The 24,475-nt window shown below is 43.1% G+C and overlaps 1 protein-coding gene across 8 annotated transcripts in view; it reads left to right on the plus strand.

Annotated features, from left to right (window-relative positions):
• Window positions 1-24,475, plus strand: part of CBFA2T2 (CBFA2/RUNX1 partner transcriptional co-repressor 2) — a 370,144-nt gene that overhangs the window by 297,902 nt on the left and 47,767 nt on the right. For all 8 annotated transcript variants that reach the window (XM_044090262.1, XM_044090269.1, XM_044090265.1 and 5 more), the window contains exon 8: window positions 9,145-9,340. In XM_044090262.1, the coding sequence (XP_043946197.1) occupies window positions 9,145-9,340 (196 nt within the window). The remainder of the gene's footprint in view (window positions 1-9,144; window positions 9,341-24,475) is intronic.

A 24,475-nucleotide genomic window follows, 5' to 3' on the forward strand; every position in this document is an offset into this window, starting at 1 on the left:
GGGATAGTACTTATGGTGTATCTGTTTATTACTGTTGTGCATGTCTGGAATTTTATCCATCCTCTAAATTTAGCCTTCCTTGGAGGGCACCTGGCATCTGGGGCAAGAAACACTGAGGAAGATGGCGTTGGCTGATGCTTTTATACCCCAGCCGCTCTGACGTCGGGGAGGAGGCGACATCAGCCGACGCCGGACCCAGACTTTGGAATCCGGCCAACTGAAGGGCTGCCTGAGGCAGGACAACCCATATGTCAGGACTGCAGTTGCATATCTATCGGACATCTACATTTATGGTAGGTACAAAACTGTACTTTCTTGGCTTTGGAGAGTGTGTTTTTTACCTGTGCAGCCGTGATTACTATGAACTTTGCATTCTTCCAGTATAAAGATGGGCCCTTTAGAGGGTGAGAGAGGGGAAAAGTTAGCACTGACCCTATCTGCCAGGATGTTGGCAATATCAGTTGGTTTGTATATTTAGTGCCATTGTGCTGTAACTCAGAGCAGATCTGAGTGTTGCCATTGGGATTCTTGACATAGCTATAGAATGCTTTGTGGTTGTCTTTAGAATCAATGGCAATTTTGTTTTCGTAACTAGCTTTGGAGGATTTTATGAGGGATCTCAGCTTCTTACTGAGGTTGACCACGGAGTTCGTTTTTTTTTTTTTTTTTTTTTTTTTTTACAACAGTTTCTTTCTTCTGATGTAGAGTTTGCAGATTGGCTTTCTTTTTTTGGAGGATGGCATCTTGATTCCGTTAGGCATTGCACGATCCATGCACTCATGTAAGTACTTATAAAGTGCATTTGTATAGGATTCAGCAGTCGTACCTCTATTGTCCTTCAGCATGGGTATCATGAAGTTTGCCACTTCTGTCTTAAGAAGCGTAAAGTTGGTTTTGGAGACATTTTTTTAGGTGGTTTCCCTAATGGGGGGTGGGGGTGGGATGTGGATGTCTAGGGTGATTAGCTTGTGGTCAGATCTGACCCATGAGGAACTGACATCTGGTGTGGAACACCGGTTGCCCATGTTGGTAAGGACCAGGTCTAGGATATTGCTGCCCCTGGTAGGAGTGTGGATAAATTGATCCAAGGCGTTGGAATTTATGAATTCCAGAAAACGTTGAGCACAACAGTTGATACATGAGTAGTTTTCCCAGTTAATGGTGGGGTAGTTGAAATTGCCCATTATTAGGGTGTATCAAGAAATGAGGAGTGGGAATCCTGGGGCATGGTGGGGGGATCTGTAGCAAGCTACAATTTGGATTGCGGTCTTGCCCAGAGTTAGTTGCACTTGGATAATCTCGGATGCATTATGCTGAGCAACTAGCCAGGAGGTGTGGATATCCTTAATGAATATGGACACGCCTCCGCCTTTAGTGTTTCAGTCCAGGTTAGGTGTCCGAAAGGTGTGGTATGAATTATAGCCTGCTAATTCAGGGGTGCTCTCTCGAGCTTTGAACCAGGTCTCTGTCACTGCACAGATGTCTATGTTCTCCATTTTAAGGAGTGTCTCAAGTGAGTGCATTTTGAGGTTTAGACTTCTAGCATTAAGTTTGTTGAAAGTTGTGCGTCAGGGCTGGTAACCCGGTATGTAAAAATCCACGACCAATCATTAGTGGACCGGAGTTCCGCTGTGGCGACCCCTAACCGGGAAAAGCCGAAAGACACAAACAAACCCTCAGATTTAGCTTGCTTGTACCTATTACGGTGGTGAATTTGTCATTTGAACCTTGCCTAAAAAAGGCACTATAGGGGTGGCAAGAGCCTTAGCCAGTATCCAGAATCCCAAGGCCATCTCTGGCAAAGCGTCGTGGTTTGTCAATCATGTCATCCCAGGCAGACAGATACTGGATCCCCTTTGAATGACACCAGAAACTTAGCCAATTGTTGAAGTCAATCATTTTGTCCTTGTACTGTGGTATCATTCTGGGTGATGGCAGGATGCTACTCAGGGCTAGGGTCATACCTGCCTGAGCTACAAGATCAGACAGCTCCTCCATGTCTCTTCTCATGTAGTCCAGGGAGGTACATCTCAGGTCATTCACACCAACATGGACAATGACAGAGTCATATTTGTACTTGTTGTGGAGTGACCTGAGAGCGTGCGTTATGTGGCAGATCCTGGCACCTGACAGGCAGCTGACAGTAACTTTCTCCTTCTATTCTCTTATTATCCCATAAACCTTCTGCTAGGAAATTGTGCAAAAGCAAGTGGAAAAGATTTATTTTTTGGGTGGAGAAGAATCGCACAGAACCCTTTATGGCTTCTACATATGCAGTTCTTGAATTTCTGGCATAATTGTTTAACAAAGGGGCAGGCACATCTATCATTAAAGTTTAGCTTGCAGCAATTTCAAATTTCCATGTGGGATTACTCAATTCTTCAAGGCTTCTGCAAAAATTTGTAAAGTATTCCTGAAAGGTACCCTTTGGTTAAGACCTCCCTTTAAGGGCCCTATTCCCCTGTGGGATTTAACTCTAGTACTACAAGCCCTGACTCAATCTCCCTGTGACCCTGCAACCAAATGTGATTTAAAATACCTGTGTTGGAAGACAGCCTTTCTTGCCCTATAACCTTGTCCAGGAGAATATCAGAGCTTCACACTTTATGCTCAAACCCCCCCCCCCTTACTTGGTCTTTCACAAGGATAGGGTTACCTTATGGACCAATGATATTCTTCGTGTTTCACTGTTGTAGTCATTACATTTGGGTAATCTGCTGGCAGGTTGCCTTCAGTCGGTCTGAATAACAAAGTCTTGGGTCCTGCGTCAGTTGCTGTCTCCTTTTCCATGACGTCAGGTCATCAGGGATCTAAAACATACATCCGACGCCATTTTATTCAGTCTTTCTTGCCACGCGGTGACCGAAGCAGAAGCAGTTTGCAAGTGCTGGTCGGCCGACTCCTGAAATTTTCGTATTCAAGTGTCAGAACTAAAGTCTTCAAACTAAAGCTAAGTACCCCGTTGGGGAAACTTTTTCTTGCTCCTTACCGATGTCAGTAAAAGTTAATAATTGCATTACTTGTGGGAAGCAAATACCTCATAAGGATTTTCATTTGTACTGTATTCCTTGCCTAGGCCTTAATCACAAAGTGCCTTGCTGTCGGTTTTGTGCTAGATTTAACCAACGCACTATTAAGCGTCGGTATATTTTTGCTTCTGCATATTTTGGTTCAAGATTTAATTATCCTGATATGTCGTTGGTTAGCAGTCCGACTACCAGAGTTCATAAAAAACACAAAGAAAAAGACAGAGACAGACCGTTGAGGTCCAAAACCGATGATGAAGCTTCTCCTAAGCCAGTCGTCGGTTCGCCTTTACTCAGTGAAGCACTTTCGCAGCCCCTGATACCCACTACTTTTGAGTCGCAGGCCTCTACCGAGAACCATTCGGAGTCCAGTATGCCACGAGATTCTCAGAGTATTGAACCCGCGGATGTCTCACCCTTGGATGGGTCCGGAGCCGCTGAGCAGGCACCGGCTTTTGAGGGTGTTTTCAGGCCTCAACATTTTTATATTAAACCGACGCCAGCAACAAAAACAAGCTCAAAAACAACTTCTATGTCTACAAAACTGATGCATGAGCCACGTGCTCAGGCCCCTATGCCTAAAAAACAGATGATTAAAATGGCTGAGGATTTAATTACCTTGATCAGGCTAAGAGGCCTAGGCAAGGCACTGATTATGAATCTTCAGATCAGGTTTCCATTTCTTCTGATCAGGAATTTTCTATTCCACTCTGTGAGGATTCTGATGCAGAGGAGTCCATCCCATCTGCATCTCCTCCTGAGGATTACTCTTTTGGAGAGACTTTGCATACTTTAAGGGAACATTTTCACTGGGAGAGTCAGGACTTCTCTGAATCAAAAAAGAGGCTTAGGGATTTCCTTCTTCTTCCTCAGCATAGGCCTTTGGCAATACCTCCTGTATTAGGCATTGTTGATGATGTGTTCTCCGAATCTAGCATGGCTCCTGATTCCCTGCCTCCGGCTCCTAATAAGCCAGACAGATATTACAGAGTTCCTGACTCCCACAAATTTATTTTCAAAAGTCCTGCTGCTGATCCTGAGACTATTTCTCAGGGTCCCAAGGGTGTAAAGGCCTCTACAGCCCAAAATCCTACCCCTTCTGATAGAGATTCCAGGGCGCTGGATAGATGGGGTAAGAAGGTTTATACGTCTGCAACCTTGGCAATCGGGGCTTTAAACTGCCAGTTTCATATGCTTAAATATTAACAGCATGTTATGGGCTTACTGAAACGGAAAATGATGTTGATTTCTGATTGTGTGGAAATTAAAGAGTTACAGGAATTATTGCATTCAGCAGAACAGGTTGGAAAGCATACTTTGCAATGTGGTTTTGATTCCTTCGAGGCCTCTTGTAGGGCCACCGTTACTGGATCTGTGATTAGAAGGAATGCCTGGCTCAAGGAGCAAAATCTGCCTGATCATGTTAAAGCTAAAATGTCGGATGCCCCTTTGCAGCATGATACTCTGTTTGGTAATAAGGCAGAAGAGGTTTTAAAGAAAATGGAAGACAAAGCTAAATTTATGCAAACTGTAAAAGATTTCTTGCAAGTGCAGCCACCCAAGTTCAGTAGGCACTGGCCTACTAAAATTGGTCCTTTCCTGTGTCCAACAGAGCCACTCAGGGCAAATCCAGGTGCTCAAAAGGCTCCAGATACCAGTCACAGGGTTCTTACAGGTCAAAGTAATGGGGTGCCTCCTCCTCCAAATCTGGAGGAAACAAAGCACAACCCTACAGTAAGCAGTCTCAATGACTTTCCTCTACCATCACCAAGCACTTATCTTTTGGCAGCCCCCTTGGGGAGGAAACTAGCACTGCCTGCTCAAAATTGGCAGTTAATTACCCAGGACAAGTGGGTATTAAAGATAGTATCCCAGGGGTACAAATTTCATTTCCATACTTTGCCAGTTCCAAACGGATGGCCGGATCTGCCACAAAACCAGTGGCCAGAGGCCCAGAAACAAGTCATGTCCCTCATGGATATGGGAGCTATTCAACCAGTACCAGAAAAGGAAAAGACAAGGTTTTTATTCAAGACTTTTCCTGGTACCCAGAAAAGACAATTCATGGCATCCAGTACTGGACTTATCGATTCTGAACACGTTTCTGGACATTCCATAATTCAAAATGCTGACTTTACAACAGCTACTGCCTATGCTAGGCAGGAATGCTTGGTTAGTAACTCTAGACTTAAAAGAGGCATACCTGCATATCCCAATAAGGGAATCATGCAGAAGATACCTCCGCTTCAAAGCATGTTTTTTGCATTACCAATTCTCTGCACTGCCCTTCGGCTTATCTACTGCGCCCAGGGTCTTTACAAAGTGCCTGGCACCAGTAATTGCATTCTGCAGACAAAGAAGAATTCAAATTTATCCTTATCTGGACGATTGTCTCATTGAAGCAGAAGCAAGGACACTCTTCTTCAACATCTGGCATTTGTAAAAAGGTTTCTAGCATGCCTAGGGTACACCGTAAACGAAAAGAAATCACAACTGGTACCCTCTCAAATAATTACATTCCTGGGTGCAAGCTTGAATACAACTATGCAGGTGGCTTACCTCACGCCAGACAAACAAAAGCAACTGACAACATACTTCAAACAAATGATAACAAAAACCCAATTCTGCAGGCTTTGGGGTTCATGGCATCCTGCATTCTACTAATTTCATATGTGAGACTGCATATGAGGAAACTTCAGTGGTACCTAAAAGGTTTATGGAGTCAACATTGTCACAGCCTGGAAACAATGATTCCTCTCATTCCCTGCCTACAGCAGGAGTTTCTTTGGTGGGCAGAGACATGTCACCAAAACAAGGGACTGTCATTCACTCTACCCCCTGCCACCCAAACCCTAGCTACAGATGCAGTGGACTATGCTTGGGGGGGCCACCTGGCAGGGAGATGCATTCAGGGCAGATGGAGCGCAAACCAAATGCATCTGCATTATCAACCAGAAAGAGATACTAGCTGTTTAGAATGCTCTGACCACCTTCAAGGACTTACTTTATCCAGGACAACTACTGATAAAGACGGACAACATCACAGTTATGTGGTAAATAAACAAGCAGGGGGAGGTACACATTACTACCCCCTTTGCAGACTAGCCATGGCTTTGTGGAACACAGCCTTGACTTACCAAATACATCTTCAAGTTCATTTCCTGCCAGGAAAGCAAAATACTCTGGCAGACGACCTAAGCAGAAATCTTATGGACCCACACAAATAGAAACTGGATCCACAAATCTTCAGCATGTTAACCAGAAATGGGGGAGCCCAGACATAGATCTATTTGCCTCTTCCCAAAATTATCGGTTGGACAAATTCTGCACGAGAACTCATCACAAAAAAGCATGGAAAGTGGATGCTCTATCATTCATTTGGAAAAACCTATCAGTCTATGCCTTTCCCCCTCTGCCTCTACTCTCCAAGGTCTTACTAAAAGTCAGACAGGAAAAACCAAAAATTATCCTAATTGCTCCGGACTGGCCTTGCCAGCACTGGTACTCACTTCTAAGGAATATGTCTCACCTTCCTCCATGGTACTTGTCTCAAATACCTCATCTACTGTCTCAGCAGAACTATCAAATTCTGCACACTCAGCTCCAAACTCTGAATCTTGCAGCATTGTTAATCAACACCTCTCAGTAAATCTGTGATGGATGTCATTTTGGAAGCCAGAAGGCCTAGTACTAGAAAATCTTTTGCTGATAAAGGGAAGAGATTCTGTGCTTGGAACCAAGCACAAGGAATAGACACAGCAAAGCCCAATATTCCTCAGATTTTACAATATTTGACTGAGATGCTTTTTCTTCGATAGAAATCCATGCCTCTGCCATCTCGGCTCATTACAACACAGAGCCTCCCCTATTTTCTCGTCCAATGCGTCATGGAAGAGGAGACAGCAACCAACGCAGGACCCAAGACTTTTTTATTCAGCCCGACTGAGGGCAACCTGCCAGCAGATTACCCAAATGTAATGACTGCAACAGTGAATACACTCGAACATCTACATTTATGGTAAGGGTACACAACTGTACTTTTCCTTTCTACCGAAGGTGGTGCCAGAATCCAATATTAATCAAGCCTTTCATCTTCCAGTATTCTTTCCAAAGTACAGTAACCAAGGGGAGTTCTTGCTGCATTCATTGGATGTCCATAGACATTTGTGCTACTATTTGCATCGTACAAAAGATTTCAGGAAATCGGACTAAATTTTTGTTTCTTTTGTGCACCATAGCTTGGGGCAACCTATCAAGAAATAGCCAGATGGATAACAGAATGTATGAAAATTTTAATGTGCCTATCCACAAACCTGTAAGAGCTCAATCTACCAGATCCGTGGCAACTTCCATGGCTTTTCAGTCTAGAGCTTACCTGGATGATATTTTCACTTCCACAAAGCCATGGCTAGTCTGCTACGTGGTCATATCCACATACCTTTGTCAACTACTGCAAACTAGATCTGGTCTCAAGGAGAAGAACGGGATTAGGTTCAGCCTTTCTCAGAAACATCATTCCTTAGAGTCCACCCAGGACTCGGGTAGCTGGGGACTCTGTCCCATACACTGGGGATGAATGAAAATTGACAACATGAAGCTATGTATTCACCATAATGCTCCATCTGTGTCGGTCTATTTTCATTCAGCCTGAGCCCTACACTCACCAGCCCCTGGTCTTTTTTGGTTCAAATTCCCTTGGCCAAGAAACATATTTGTAAGGACACAGTCAGCATCCCTTGCTCCCTTGGATTTCAACACCAGTGATGGCATCTTGCATTGTTCCTTGTTTATTATTTCTCTTCTTCTTCTGTCAGTCTATATGCATTGTCTGAGGTGAGAGGGGCCAGAGCATTGTGGGTAGGGAAAAGCTCTAGAGTTTGTAGGCTTTGGTGAGCTGTAGTAATGGCCAAGTTTGATGCAAGGTCGGATCCGAGTCCCATACGTTGAGGCTGAATTAAAATGAACAACACAGAGGGAACGTTACCGTGAGTACAGAACTTCTTTTTCAGGTGTCTTGTCATGAACTTGTGATCATGCAAACTTGATCTGCTCAGTGGTTTGATATTGTAGGATTTTAACCTACCCCAAGGTTGTATGACCTTGGATTTCCTTATTTTAAATAAATAAGTGCAGAATCAGTGATGTTTTTACATAATGTAATATGGCAGGTGGGAAACACTGTGTTAGCTTGGGCTTAGTCCTTAATAACCTGCTTTAGGCTTCTCCTGTTTAAATGTTTACCTTGACAGTAGAGAGATAAAACTAGGTGCTTATGCCAGTATCTACATGGATGTGAATTTCTTTCAGGTTTCATCTAGACAGTCCATCTGGTTTGGATTATATCTGAACTGTAATTTAGAATCATCAGCGAGTTATCTACCAAAGAATGTTTGACTGATGTGACCAACATGTTCCAGGAGTTGGGAAAAGGGCATAGATGGGGAAGAGGTTCTTATGGGGCGTCAGGATAGTAACTGTGCGGTTTCCATTTGAAATAGTGATTTAATTTAGTAAGTTTTGTTAACATATTGATAACTATGTAAGCAGAATGATCTCTGCAGGCATTTTCAACCATGATGAAGGAGAAGCAGAAATGTGTATAAAGTGATAACAGAAAGCAAGAAATGGTAATGAGAAAGCAAAGGCTATATATTTAGGTTTAACAGAAATGAACAATAAGAAAAGCCTGTATTCTGCTAGGACACAATAGTAAAGCTCCATAACTCTATACGATGTAGGATTTATCCAAAGTAAGGCCTAAAACTCTGTAAATTGTAGGATTTAACCACAGCGGGCTAGGTTTCAAACTGCTGCTTTTGTGTCATTCTGTAGTGGATAATGAGAACTGCAGTACTGATGTGTGTCAAGGGGAGGGACAGTTGGAGAGAAACATGGGATCGTAGGGGTAGGTAAAGGTGTACATGTGCAGTAAATAAACAGCAGGATATAGCCTTGTAATATCTGCTTCAAAAGGTACAAAATTCAGAGGCTTCTGTATAAAGTGACAGTAAACCTACAGTAAATGGTAAGTAAAATTTAAACCTTGGACTTTAAGTGTGGCAAGTCCTCAAAATGCCTGTTACTGCACTGATGCTTTACTTATGTAATGTTCCTGCAGGTATTAAACTGTATTATGGACATGGTAGAGAAGACAAGGCGTTCTGTAGCTGTCCTACGCCGCTGTCAGGAAGCTGACCGGGAAGAATTAAACTATTGGAAGAGGCGCTACAGTGATACATTAGATGAACGAAAGAGTAGTGATTCATCTTCCTCCCGACAGCACAGTCCTGGCAGCACAGACTCTCCCCTTAGTGGTGAGTACATTTTTTAAGGCAATACATCCCATTTAGAAAAGTGTTCAAGTTTACAGTTTAAGTCCAAACAAATACATTCTTTAACTGCATGACTGTTTGAAGACTTTGTTGTGGTACCTTTTTAATGTTCTTCGTGTTTCACTGTTGCAGTCATCACACTTGGGTTATCTGCCTGCAGGTAGCCCTCATTCCGCCCGAATACCAGAGATTTAGTATTTCTGCGTCGGTTTCTGTCGCTCCAGGACTGACGTCCGGTTGTCAGGGGTATAAAAACAGGCAGCGGACGCCATTACGTCAGTCTTTCTTGCCGAGGAGCCCGAAGCAGAAGCAGTTTGCACGAGTGCTGGTCGGCCGCTACCTGACTTTTCTTTTCCGAATTGAATCATCCTGAAGTCTTCTAAAGCTAAGTACCCTGTTGGGGATCCTTTTATCTTGCTCTAACCGATGTCACAAAAAGTTAACAATTGTCTTGCCTGTGGAAAGCAAATACCACACCAAGATTTCCATTCTTACGGCTTCACCTGTTTAGGCCCTGACCACGATGTTCCTCGCTGTCAGTTTTGTGCTTTGTTCAGCACCCGAACTATTCATCACCGGGACCTTATTGTCGCTAAATACTTTCGCTCTCGATCTCTGTATTCCGAAATGGCTTCGGTAAGCCGTCCGACTATCGATCTTCCGAAAAAACGTAAGGATAAAGACAGTGACAGACTGCATGGGTCCAAAACTGCAGATGCCACTTCTGTTAAGCTAGTCGCCAGTTCGCCGGTACTTAGTGAGGTGGTTTCGCAGCCCATGATGCCCACTTTGATGGATTCGCAGGCCGCTACCGAGACCCGTTCGGAGTCCGGTATGCCGCAAGACTCTTCTTTGAGTACGGAACCTGCGAATGTCTCTACCTTGGATGGGTCCGGAGCCACTGTTCAGCCACCGGCTTCTGAGGAAGTTCTTCGCATTACCAATACTCAACAAAAAACAATGACTTCTTTCGTGTCTTCAGTTTTGTCTAAAACGACCGAGTTTCTAAGGCCAAGAGTACAAGCTACACCTTAAAAAAACGATGACCCAGTCTCAAGCACCTGCTTCCTTTCCACAATCTTAAATGCTTAAAATGGCAGAAGACCTGATCATGCTGATTAGGGGATGCCAGCCTTCCCCTGCTAAGAGAAAAAGAGACCTGACCCCAGCAGCTTTAACTGACCAAGAGTCCGATAATTCTGATGATGTTCATCGTGCATACAGCTGCAGTCATAACAGACGGGTTCTCCTGCCATCAGGCGGGTCCTCGGTTGGCCGAATTCCAAAGTCTAGGTCCGGCGTCGGTTGTCGTCGCTTCTTCCCTGACGTCAGTGCGACAGGGGTATAAAAGAACCAGCCAACGCCATTTTCTTCAGTCTTTCTTGCCTCGCGGTGCCCGAAGCAGAAGCAGTTCACAAGTGCCGGTCAGCCAGCTCCTGAAATTACGAAAATTTTGCAACCGAAGTCTTCTTGAAAGCTAAGTACCCCGTTGGGGAAACTTTTCTTGCCTCAGACCGATGTCAGACAAAGTTAATAATTGTATTTCTTGTGGGAAGCAAATACCGCATAAGGTTTCCATTCCCTCTGTATTCCTTGTTTAGGCCCAGACCACGACGTCTCGGTCTGTCGCTTTTGTGCTACATTCAACAAACGCACCATTAAGCGTCGGGCGGAGTTCACCCAGCATTATTTTGGCAAAACATTTAACTATATTATGTCAACATTTTGGATGGATTACAACCCAGAACCAAGGATCTTTTCCAGTGAGGAACAATGGACTGCCATAATGGGATACTCACAGAATCCTTTATTGGCTCTGGACTTCAATGTGCCTATCTCAGCACCTGCTGCTGAAACTATTGAAAATATTGAAACTTTTAACATCAAGGTAAAACAATTAGAAAATGATTTGTTTAAACTCCAACGTTTAATCTGGCAACGTAAGCACATGGAGGCTTGCCTTCATTTTCGGTTAATTCCTAGAGGCATGCGTATACTATGCATGCCGACCTATGGGGACAGTCATCCTGCTTTATTAAAAAAGTGGCAGGAAATTAATTTAGAGGCTGGTTACAAATACGTGCAACTTCTAATTGACTATTTTAGTCCCCTTGAGAGTCAACTGTTGGCTCAGGTCAGCTCACTTAACAAAGAAATTAAAGACAGTTTTCGTGAAGAGTTTTGTCAAAAAAGACTTGACTCCATGTATGGACAGGTAAACAATTATGCCTTAAAACTACAACAGACCAACCACAGCGTGATCATAGGGACTTTGCTACTGGTAATGTCTTTATTTGGCCGAGGAGAACAGACCGGGTATCACAGGCTGAAAATCATATTCCAAATTCAGCGCCCTTTGAACGTACGCTCATTGCGTTGAATCCAGTTGGTTCGTTATCTTCAGCCTCAGCCGTTGCTTCTACCAGTGAAGTGTCTGATGAAGCGTTTACCACACCTCCAGAACTACCAACAATCGTAGATTCAGCTACGGCTTTTTCCACGTCATTACCGAACCAGGAGGCAAATCGCAACCTAGGAACAACAAGAAATATGGGAGCTATACACAAAACTGTTGCAGTAGATAACTCTCATTTTTTACCGCTTCCCATCAGGAAGACTGTCTTTCCACGGGACCGGGCAGACAGCTGGGAAAAGAAAAAACGCAAACTTTCAGGGGAAACTTTTGTACAGCAAAGGAGAAGGCAGAGACCTTAAAGCCACTCTTTTTCAACTTGTCAAGGTATGTACTTACGCCTTACGACATGAGCCTTCTAAATAAAGGGCTCTCTTGTCCCTTCACAGGGAAGTGATTTGGCAGATGTATTAACTGACATTCGCATGTTTGGTAGAGCAGTGGCTCTGAAACTTTATTTTAAATCTAAAATTTCAGAAACAGAGAATTCTACCTTACCAAAGATCCCACAGCATAAGAAAAAAAGTACTTTCTTTCCACCAATACCAGCTCATGTTGACTGCTTTATAAAAACCTGTGAGCAAGATTTATATGTTTATTTTTATGAAGGTAAAAGGAAATGTGCTTATTTTAATATGACAGATAATGAGAAAAAATCTTTACATTATTTCATGAATGATCCCTCACTAATGTTGAGACCTGCTGACAAGGGAGGGGGCATTGTATTGTTCGACACAGAGCAATATGTACATCTTATGTCCACCATGTTAAATGATGATTCCACTTATTCCATGATAGATCAAGTGAAATTGTTGAAAATTATTAATTATGTTCATGATACACTGTATGATTTACTCATGTGTCGACAGATCACTAAAGAACTGTATGACTTTTTTTATAATGAGTATCCACACACACCTGTGATTAAAGGACTACCTAAGATGCATGAAAATGTCCCCCCCCCCCCACTACGACCCATTGTGTCAGGCAGTAAATGGTCTACTGAGAATATTTCCATCTATCTAGAAGATACACTAAGGCCAATAATATCAGAAATCCCAAGTATTCTAAAGGATACTTATGAACTCATAGAATTTATAGAATGTATAGACACTGAGTTAGTAAAAGACCAGCATTTGTTAATCACTATGGATGTTCAGAGTCTTTTTACCTGTATACCTAATGAAGAAGGGATACAATCAGTAAGGGAACTACTGCAGATATTTCCATCTTTTGATAGAAACAAGGAAATACTCACATGCCAACTGCTAGAATTGGTGCTATACAACAATGTTTTTAGCTTCAGGGGATGCCTATTCCTACAAGAGTCAGGAGTGGCTATGGGCACCCCCTGTGCTAATACATACGCCAATTTGGTTATGTACCAGTGGGAGAGGCAATTTGTATTTAATCACCAGTGGTTTGGTAGAGTCCTACTATACAGGCGTTTTGTGGATGATGTTTTAATAGTTTGGGATGGCACCTTGGAAGAATTTAATTCATTTAAGGAATACCTTGAGTCAACGACAGATTTTTTAAGATTTACTGTTGAAGCATCCTATGATTCGGTGGACTTTCTAGATGTTACTTTGGACATTAGAGGGGGTAGATTGATACCCAAACTCCATAGAAAGGCATGCTGGAAAAACACTATATTGCGGTTTGACAGCATGCACCCACGTCACACTTTTAGTGGCATAGTTAAAAGCCAGTTTCACAGAATTTTAAGATTATGTAAAGATAAAACTGACTTAACTCTAGAAGCTGATAGACTGGAAAAGATTTTCACTGACAGCGGCTATAATAAGGATCTTATCCAACATACTAGAGAGCAAATTTTGGGAGATGCTTCAATACAAGGTAGAGAGATTAAAACTGGAGTTTATGCAGGTACCTTTATCAAGAAGTATCCTAAGGAAACAACTGAAAGGTTGCATTTTTTAACTACTTATACCAATGACTTTCTCTACATAAGAGATATTATTTCAGATAATTGGAAAGTTTTGACCATAGATCGACCAACCTTAAAACTTGTAGGTAAAAGGCCACTGTTTACATACAGAAACAACAGAAGTCTAAAAAGACTTCTGTGTGATAGACAACCTGCTGAATTATTAGTAAGCCAAATACAGCACATTAGGTATGGCACCTACCCATGCAATCACTGTAACTACTGCAAATATATCTCCAGGGAACAGCTGTTTACACATCCTACTATTAATTTTTCTTTTGCCCCCAGGTTTGAGGCCACCTGTGAGACAATAGGTTTAATATATTTAGCAACATGTGAATCCTGCTCTGCTTTCTACATTGGTCTCACCAAGAGAAAATTAAAAAACAGGATCTACAACCACCAATATGATATTAAAAATAATAATGAACTAAATGCATTGGCTAGACATGTTTTGTCATATCCTAATCATTCTTTTGTTTTTAGGGTGCTACAAGTTGTAGAACAGAGTAGAAGAGGCGGAGATTATATGAGTCTCTTAGAAACAAAAGAATTGTATTGGATTTTTAAGCTGAGGGGGCATCATCCCCCAGGTCTAAAAACATACGTCTCCCTGAGGTCACATCTTGCTTCACGTAGATAATATTTGTTATAGCCCAAGATCAAGTTTTAGGTTGAATTTAGATTTTTACTGACCATACAGTTTTATGTAGATACATATATATATTTTTATGCATAGATGTTTAGCGTACATAACTGTATATGCACATTTATATATATATTTTGTACATATGTATATATTTTAAATACATATATGTATATATTTATTACAGTTTCATATATTCTTGATAAGCAAAGTCCATACTGATTTTAATAATGTTATTCATATGCATTTATTATTTAAGTGTGTTTAATATATTTAATTAGATAGCAGAATATATATATTTCTGCATATTCTGTGAATGTAATAGATATGTATTTATCTATTTATTGACTTTATTAGTTTATTTGAATGAGCACATATTTTTTCACATTTATAGCAGTAGATAGGTACTATGTTTTATATAATATTTATATTAATAGTTTTTATTTGTATATAAATTCATATATAGGCTGTATACATGATTACCTACATGTTAGATAGTTTTAAACTATATATAAATGTACTTTTAGGTTTGTAAGCAGTTAACAAGATCGCATTTATTTCCTATAGCATGATACTGCATTTTATATTAGGAATCATGTATTTTATAAGCTGTTTCTTTAAAAGATCTGTTTTTTGATTGCCTCATTACCTAATTAATTATTTGATTGGGTTTAATTAAGTGGTTATTCAACTATATAAGCTTGCAGTATTTGATTTGATGTTATGGTCTGAGGAAGCGTATCTCTGAATACGCGAAAGCGCTTACCATTTGTCTAATAAAATATACTGTATTTATTTATTTCGTGGTGAGTCCGAAGTTTTCTGTTACTATATTATGTCGTCGGATACTCCGACTCCAGTTTTGTCTAAAAAGCGCAAAGATAAGGACCGACACATGAGGTCCGCGGCCTCTACCGACACCACGCCAAAGCCGACTACACGTGGTCCGGTTCTCAGCGAGGCGCCTACGCAGCCCCTGACTACCGACGACACTTCATTGGCGGTGTCTCCTGTGCCCGAGGTCGCAGGCTCCTCGGCCCACACCCCGACTACAGATACCGAAGCCACTCTTGGCGGTGAATCTCAAAATGTGGACAGGTCCACCTCCTCTCAAGGTGTCTTCAGACCTTCCTCTTCTTTTTCCATCAAGGCTTTCACTAAGTCTAAAGCAGCCATGCACTCTGAGACAAGCTACACAGGGCCCATCTCCAGGCCCCATGCCTAAAAAACAGATGCTTAAAATGGCTGAGGATTTAATTACTCTTATCAGGGGTTCTCAACCTCCCCCGGACAAAAGGCCCAGAGTGGAGGAAGAATCCCCCTCCTCTGATCAGGGCTCCATTATTTCAGAGCACTCTGATGATCAGGAACATTCTTACTCCCCTTTTGAAGATTCTGATGCAGAGGAGTCCATTCCCTCTGTCTCCCCCCCAGAGGATTACTCATTTGGGGAAACTTTGCATACCTTAAGAGAACACTTCCACTGGGAAGGCCAAGATTATTCAGATTCCAAGAAAAGGCTTAGGGATTTTCTCTTGCTACCTCAGCACAGGCCTCTGGCTATACCTCCTGTCTTGGACATACTAGATGATGTGTATTCGGAGGCCTGCCTTAACCCGGATTCTCTACCTCCAGCCCCAGTCAAGCCTGACAGGTACTACAGGGTTCCTGACTCACACCAATTTTTATATAAAAGCCATGCTGCTGACCCAGAAACCATCTCACAGGGCCCCAAGGGAATTAAGGCCTCCACTGCTAAAAATCCATTACCTTCTAAGAGAGATTCCAGATCCTTAGAAAGGTCGGGAAAAAAGGTATATACCTTGGCTACCTTAACCATGAGGGCATATGCAAAAGTACCAACAGTTTCTGTTATCACAATTGAAAAGTAAAATGTCACAACCTGAACAACCAGACTTGAAGGAGTTGCAGGATTTGATGCATAGTGCAGAACAAGTGGGTAAACATACCTTACAATGTGGTTTTGATGCTCTAGAGGCCTCATGTAGAGCTGCTGTTACAGGATCAGTCATACGTAGACATGCCTGGCTCAAGGAACAAACCTTGCCAGATCATGTAAAAGCTAAATTACTAGATGCCCCTCTACAAAAGGATGTATTATTTGGTGCTAATGCTGAGGAGGCATTAAGGAAAATGGAGGAAAAGGCTAAATCAATGCAAACTGTGAAAGATTTTCTACAGGTACAACCCCCACGTTTCAGTAAAAATTGGCCTTCCAAAAATTGGTCCTTCCCAGCCACGGACAGACCCCAAAGAGGTAGATACAGGCGCCCGAGAGGCAGAGGGCAATACCAAGGATCGTTTAGAGGCAGACAATGGCAAGCTCCTACACAAAGAGGTGCTGAGGATAACTCGCAACCATTCAGAAAGCAAGTCCAATGACTTTCCCCTTTGCATGCCAAACAAGACTCAAATGGCAGCACCCTTAGGCGGAAAACTGGCATTATTTACAAAAAATTGGCATATTGTCACAAAAGACAAATGGATCCTGGACATTATAAACAGAGGCTGCAGATTCCATTTTCACACCCTTCCAAAAATGAGAGGCATGCCAAACCTGCCGCACAATCAAAGGGCAGAGGCACAAAGACAAATTACAGATCTCATAGACATGAAAGCTATTCAAGAGGTACCTACGCACGAACAAGGTCAATGTTTTTATTCCAGACTATTCCTGGTACCAAGGAAGGGAAAAGATTGGAGACCTATTTTGGACCTATCCATCCTAAACACATTTCTACTCGTACCAAAATTCAAGATGCTCACTCTACAGCAGCTTCTTCCCATGCTGGGCAAGGAGTAACACTGGACCTCAAGGAGGCATACCTGCATGTCCCAATCAGACAAAACTGCAGAAGATACCTCAGATTTCTTGCAGGTTCAACCCATTATCAATTCTCTGCATTGCCCTTTGGCTTATCTACTGCACCCAGAGTATTCACGAAATGCCTGGCATCAGTAATTGCCTACTGCAGACTTCACGGGATGCAAATATACCCCTATTTGGATGACTGCCTGATCCAAGCGGACAGCAAGCACATTCTTCTGAAACATCTGGCTTATGTAATAATGTTGTTGAATTCTCTGGGATACACAGTCAACAAAAAGAAATCAAGACTAATACCCTCTCGGAAAATAATTTTCCTGGGTGCCAACTTGGACACAAACAGCCAGATGGCCTACCTCACGCCAGAGAAGCAGGGGCAACTAACTCAATACTTCAGAGCACTAGCAAATTGCACCAGGCTGACTGCAAGGAAAATCCTGCAGGCTCTGGGATTCATGGCATCTTGCATCTTACTAATCCCATGTGCAAAGCTGCATATGAGGAAACTTCAATGGTACCTGAAAAACCTATGGTCTCAACACAGCCACAGTTTGGAAACAATAATACCACTAATTCCATGTCTTCAAAAGGAATTTCTGTGGTGGTCTCAAGCATGCCAAACAAACACAGGTCTCCCATTCAGCAAGCCTCAAGCAAATCAAGTCATCACAACAGACGCCTCGGACTACGCCTGGGGGGCACACATGACAGATCGGTGCATTCAGGGCAAGTGGTCCCAAAAGGAAAAGCACCTTCACATCAATCAAGAGGAAATGCTAGCAGTAATAAATGCTATTATAGCTTTCAAAGACCTTCTGCAACCAGGTCAACTATTGATAAGAACGGACAACACCACAGTAATGTGGTACATAAACAAACAGGGAGGAACACATTCATATACCCCCTATGCAGACTGGCCATGTCACTTTGGAACATGGCCATGGACTTACAAATCGAACTACAAGCACAGTACTTGCCAGGCAAGGAAAACACGCTGGCAGACAACCTAAGCAGAAATATGACAGATCCACACGAATGGAAGTTGCATCCTCATGTTTTTACAGAGATAATCCAAGCATGGGGAAGGCCAGACATAGATATCTTTGCCTCCCACAAAAATTACCAATTGACAAAATTCTGCTCAAGGATTTTTCATCCAAAGGCCTGGAGAGTGGACGCTCTCTCTTTCAGTTGGACATCAATGACAGTTTATGCCTTCCCACCTCTTCCTCTGCTGCCCAAAGTTCTATTGAAAACCAGAGCAGACAGACCAAAGATGATTCTCATTGCTCCAAGATAACACTGGTACCCACTCCTGAGGAGCCTGACGCATTCCCCACAATGGACCCTGCCTCTAATGCCTCTTCTCCTGACTCAGCACAGCTTCAAAACTCTTCATAGTCATCTAAAAACACTCAATCTAGCCGCATGGAAGATTCCTTAACATTACAACAGACCCTACTCTCCAAGGAGGTGCAGGATGTCATTTTGGAGGCCAGAAGGCCGTCTACTAGAAAAGCTTACTCCGCAAAATGGAAACGGTTTTGTGTCTGGAATGAGAAAAAGGGCCAGGATCCTGGAAAACTGAATTTACCTCAAATATTACAGTATCTAGCTGAGCTCCTAAGCAGTGGACTTTCATTCTCCTCCATCAAAATCCATGCCTCAGCCATTTCTGCAGAATACAACACTGATCCACCCTTATTCTCTCACCCCCTCTTAAGACAGTTTCTCAGAGGGGCTAAGAATCTAAAACCCCCAAGGAAACAACCAATGCCTGCTTGGGATCTCAATTTCATTCTCGAAAAACTGACCTTGCCTCCTTTTGAGCCAGCCGCCTCATCAGATTTGCAATATTTGTCCTGGAAAACAGCTTTCCTTCTGGCTATTACCTCAGCTCGTAGAGTTTCAGAACTACAAGCTCTCATGGCTCTGCAGCCTTTTATCATCTTCCATCAGGACAGAGTTTCATTACGAACCAACCCATCCTTTATGCCAAAAGTGGTATCCAGGGTAGCTTTGAATCAGGTCATACATTTACCTACCTTTTATCCTAATCCTCAAAACAAAGGGGAGAGATTACTACATTCCTTGGACATCCACAGACAACTGCGTTATTATTTGGACAGAACAAAGCCTTTCAGAAAATCAGATCAGCTCTTTGTGTCCTATGCTATAGGAGCTCAAGGAAAGCCAATTTCCAAACAGACAATCTCAAAATGGATAGCCCATTGCATACGCTTTTGCTATTCTTTTCATGGCAAAACTGTACCTACAGGCATCGGATCTCACTCCACAAGGGCCACGGCTACTTCTGCAGCCTTTCTTAGAGGAGTTCCTACCAAAGATATTTTAGAAGCAGCCACTTGGAGTTCTGTGCATACCTTCTCCAAGCACTACCACCTTCCACTGTACTCCAAATCTAGAGCGGGCTTTGCCACTGCAGTCTTGCAGGGCATTCTGGCTCCTCCTAGTTCCACCTAGTGCCTACCACCCCTTTCTTAGCTTTGGGATTCTACCCATCTGTTATGACTGCAGCTGTATGCACGATGAACATAGTACAGTTTTGTACCTACCATAAATGTAGATGTTCGAGTGCTAATACAGCTGCAGTCCAGGTTTCCCTCCCTCCTTCCCCTCTTGGGACAGGCCTATTGGCTAACATATCCTCATGCAACCAGATTGGGGTATTTATTCATGATGTATTTGCTTGCACTATTATATTTTGATTATATGGCATTGCTTATTACACAAATTTATGTATTGCCTTCCTTCTGGGGGCACCTGACATCTGGGGCAAGAAAAACTGAAGAAAATGGCGTCGGCTGGTTCTTTTATACCACTGTTGCACTGACGTCAGGGAAGAAGCGACGACAACCGACGCCGGACCTAGACTTTGGAATTCGGCCGACCGAGGACCCGCCTGATGGCAGGAGAACTCGTCTGTTATGACTGCAGCTGTATTCGCACTCGAACATCTACATTTATGGTAGGTACAAAACTGTACTTTTCTGAATATGAAGACATGCCTTTGTCTGCTTTTGAGGATTCAGATGCAGAGGAATCCATTCCCTCTGCTTCCCCTCCAGAGGATTTTTCTTTTGGTGAAGCCCTTCAGAGGGTTTCCACTGGGAATGCCAGGATTATCCTCAGTCCAAAAAGAGACTCAGAGAAATTTTAGATTTGTCACAACATAGACCTTTAGCTATCCCTCCTGATGTTCATCGTGTTTCACTGTTGCAGTCATTACACTTGGGTTATCCTGCTGGCAGTCTACCCGCAGTCGGCCCGAGTTCCAAAGTCTAGGTCCGGCGTCGGTTGCTGTCACCTCTTCCCTGACCTCAATGCGCCAGGGGTATAAAAGATGCAACCAACGCCATTTTCTTCAGTCTTTCTTGCCGCGCGGTGCCCAAAGCAGAAGCAGTTCTTAAGTGCCGGTCGGCCGACTCCTGAGATTTTCAAAATAGAGTTTCAGAACCGAAGTCTTCAATAAAGCTAAGTACCCCATTGGGGAAACTATTTCTTGCTCCAGACCGATGTCAGTAAAGGTTAACAATTGTATTTCTTGTGGGAAGCAAATACCTCATAAGGACTTTCATTCTTACTGTATTCCTTGCCTAGGCCCTGACCACGATGTTACTAGTTGTCGGTTTTGTGCTAGATTTAACAAATGCACTATTAAATGTTGGTTTGATTTTGCATTACATTACTTTGGCCGAAGGTTTAACTATATAATGCCATCGGAACAACCGACGACCGGAATGCATAAAAAACGCAGAGACAAGGAAAAGGACAGGCATCCGAGGTCCAAAACCGACGACGAAGCCTCTTGTAGGCCAGTCGCCGGTTCTCAGTGAGGCGCTTTTGCAGCCCCTGACACCCACCACCTCAGAGCCACAGGCCGTATCCAAATCCCACATGGAGACAACTAGGCCTCTGGATACTCAAGGTACTGGGCCTACGGAAAATATTCCCTCAGATGGGTCCGGAGCCGCTGAGCAGGCATCAGCTTCTGAGGGTGTTTTCAGACCTTCACAGCTTACTATTAAATCCCCTGCAGCAACTAAAGTACAGTCAAAGACACCATTAAACAAGTACAGCTTTCTCCTGGACAGTCAACCATGCCAAAGAAATAGATCCTTAAAATGGCTAAAGACTTAATTACATTGATCAGGGGTTCCCATCCCCCTCCTGATAAAAGGTCTAGGCAAGACACTGACCATGATTCCTCTGACCAGGTTTCTATTTCCTCAGATTCCTCTTCAGATCAGAGTTATTCTCTTCCTCCCTATAAGGACTCTGATGCTGAAGAATCTATACCTTCAGCCTCTCCTCCTGAGGATTACTCTTTTGGGGAAACTTTGCACACCATGAGGGAACATTTCCACTGGGAGAGCCAGGATTATTCAGAATCCAAGAAAAGGCTCAGAGATTTTCTTTTACTGCCTCAACACAGGCCCCTGACAGTCCCTCCTGTGCTAGATATAGTTGATGATGTTTTTTCTGAATCCAGTCTGTCTCCTGATTCTCTACCCCCTGCACCAGTCAAGCCAGACAGGTATTACAGGGTCCCTGGCTCTCATAAATTTCTTTATAGGAACCTTGCTGCTGACCCCAAAACAATTTCTCAGGGCCCCAAAAGGGTTAAGGCTTCCACTGCTAAAAACCCTGTCCCCTCTGATAGGGATTCCAGAGCTCTGGCTAGATGGAGGAAAAAAGTTTACACCTCTGCTACTTTAGCTGTAAGGGCTTTAAACTGCCACTTTCACATACTTAAATATCAACAGTACCTCATGTCTTTGTTAAAACAGAAAATGCTTACAAATTCAGAGAATCCTGACAATAAGGAAATGCAGGAATTATTGCATGCAGCTGAACAAGTAGGAAAGCATACTCTGCAATGTGGTTTTGATTCATTAGAGGCTTCTTGCAGTGCCGCAGTTACAGGCTGTGTTATCCGAAGACATGCTTGATTAAAAGAACAAAGTTTACCTGAACATGTTAAAGTAAAATTATTGGATGCTCCATTACAGCATGATACTTTGTTTGGTGTTAAGGCAGAAGAAGTGTTAAAGAAAATGGAAGATAAAGCAAAATCTATGCAGACAGTAAAGGATTTCCTACAGGTTCAACCACCTAGGTTTAGTAGAAACTGGCCTTCAAAAAATTGGTCCTTTCAGGTGTCTAAGACAGGCCACAAAGAGGCAGATACAGACGCCCAAGAGGCAGATCTCAGCCCCAAGGCTCCTACAGACCTAAGCAATGGGGTGCTTCTGCCCCCAAAGGAGGAGAAGACAAATCACAGCCTTTTAGGAAACAGTCTCAATGACTTTCCTTTAAAAAGACCAAGCGCTTACCTTTTGGCAGCACCCCTAGGGGGAAAGCTAGCACTTTTCACACAAAACTGGCACAAAATTACACGGGAGAAATGGGTATTGAATATAATTTCTCAGGGCTACAGGTTCCAGTTTCACACCCTGCCAAAGTCAAAAGGTATGCCAGACCTGCCACAAAACCAATGGGCAGAGGCACAAAAGGAATTTGCTGCTCTCATGGACATGGGAGCTATTCAAAGAGTACCACAGCAACAACAGGGACAGGGATTTTACTCAAGACTCTTCCTGGTTCCCAGAAAGGACAAAGCCTGGAGACCAATACTGGACTTGTCAACCCTGAATACTTTCCTGGATGTTCCAAAATTCAAGACGTTAACACTGCAGCAACTTCTACCCATGCTGGGCAAGAAGGCTTGGCTAGTTACTTTGGACCTCAAGGAGGCATACTTGCATGTCCCAATCAGACAAACTTGCAGAAGATACCTCAGATTCATAGCTGGCTCAATGCATTACCAATTCTCTGCACTGCCCTTTGGCTTATCTACTGCGCCCAGGGTCTTCACAAAATGCCTGGCATCAGTAATCGCATTTTGCAGACAAAGAGGAATTCAAATATATCCATACTTGGACGACTGCCTTATTCAAGCAGAGAGAAAGGACATTCTACTAAAGCATCTGGTGTTTGTAAAAAGGTTATTAATTTACCTAGCGTACACAGTAAATGAAAAGAAATCAAAACTAGTGCTCTCTCAAGAGATAATATTCCCGGGTGCAAGCTTGAATACAACTACCCAGATGGCTTATCTGATGCCAGACAAACAAAGGAAACTGACTCATTAATTTCAAATAATGGCAACAAAAACCCAGCTCCCTGCAAGAAAAATTCTGCAGGCCCTGGGCTTCATGGCTTTGTGCATTCTACTAATTCCATATGCAAGACTGCATTTGAGGAAACTACAATGGTATCTAAAAAGTGTTTGGACTCAACATTGCCACAGCCTGGAAACAATAGTGACTATAATCCCCTGTCTACAACAGGAGTTTCAATGGTGATCCAGAGCCTGTCACCACAACAAGGGACAGCCCTCCACATTACCCACAGCCAGGCAGACAATAACAACGGATGCATCAGATTATGCCTGGGGGGGCACACATGGCAGGAAAATGTATACAGGGCACGTGGCCCAAGGAACAAATGCATCTTCACATCAATCAAAAAGAGATGCTAGCTGTACAGAATGCCCTGACAGCCTTCAAGGATTTACTACATCCAGGACAACTATTGCTAAAGATGGACAACACCACAGTTATGTGGTACATAAACAAGCAAGGGGGGCACTCATTCCTACCTCCTCTGCAGGCAAGCCATGACTCTGTGGAGCACAGCACTGACCTGAGCACAGCACTGACATATCAAGTACATCTGCAGGCACAATTCCTGCCAGGAAAGAAAAATACACTGGCAGACGAACTAAGCAGAAATCTCATGGATCCACATGAATGGAAATTAAATCCACAAGTCTTCAACATGATAGTAAGGAATTGGGGACGCCCGGACATAGATCTTTTTGCCTCCCCTCACAACTGCCAATTACAGAAGTTCTGCACAAGAACTTATCACCCACAATCATGGAAAGTGGATGCTCTTTCATTCAGCTGGGAAACCCTGACAGTTTATGCCTTCCCTCCACTGCTTCTTCTTCCCAAGGTACTCCTAAAAGCCAGACAAGAAAAGCCAAAAATGATCCTGATTGCCCCAGACTGGCCATGCCAGCACTGGTACCCAGTCCTAAAGAGCTTGTCTCGAGGCCCAGCCTGGCCTTTACCTCTTATTCCTCATCTCCTGACGCAACAAAACAATCAGATTCTACACAGTTAACTCAGAACCTTAAATCTGGCTGCTTGGCAGATAATATAGCCACT

The sequence above is a fragment of the Protopterus annectens genome, chromosome 12.part0, assembly GCF_019279795.1.
Source record: "Protopterus annectens isolate FY-2018-M chromosome 12.part0, PAN1.0, whole genome shotgun sequence".
Taxonomy (NCBI): Eukaryota; Metazoa; Chordata; order Ceratodontiformes; family Protopteridae; genus Protopterus; species Protopterus annectens.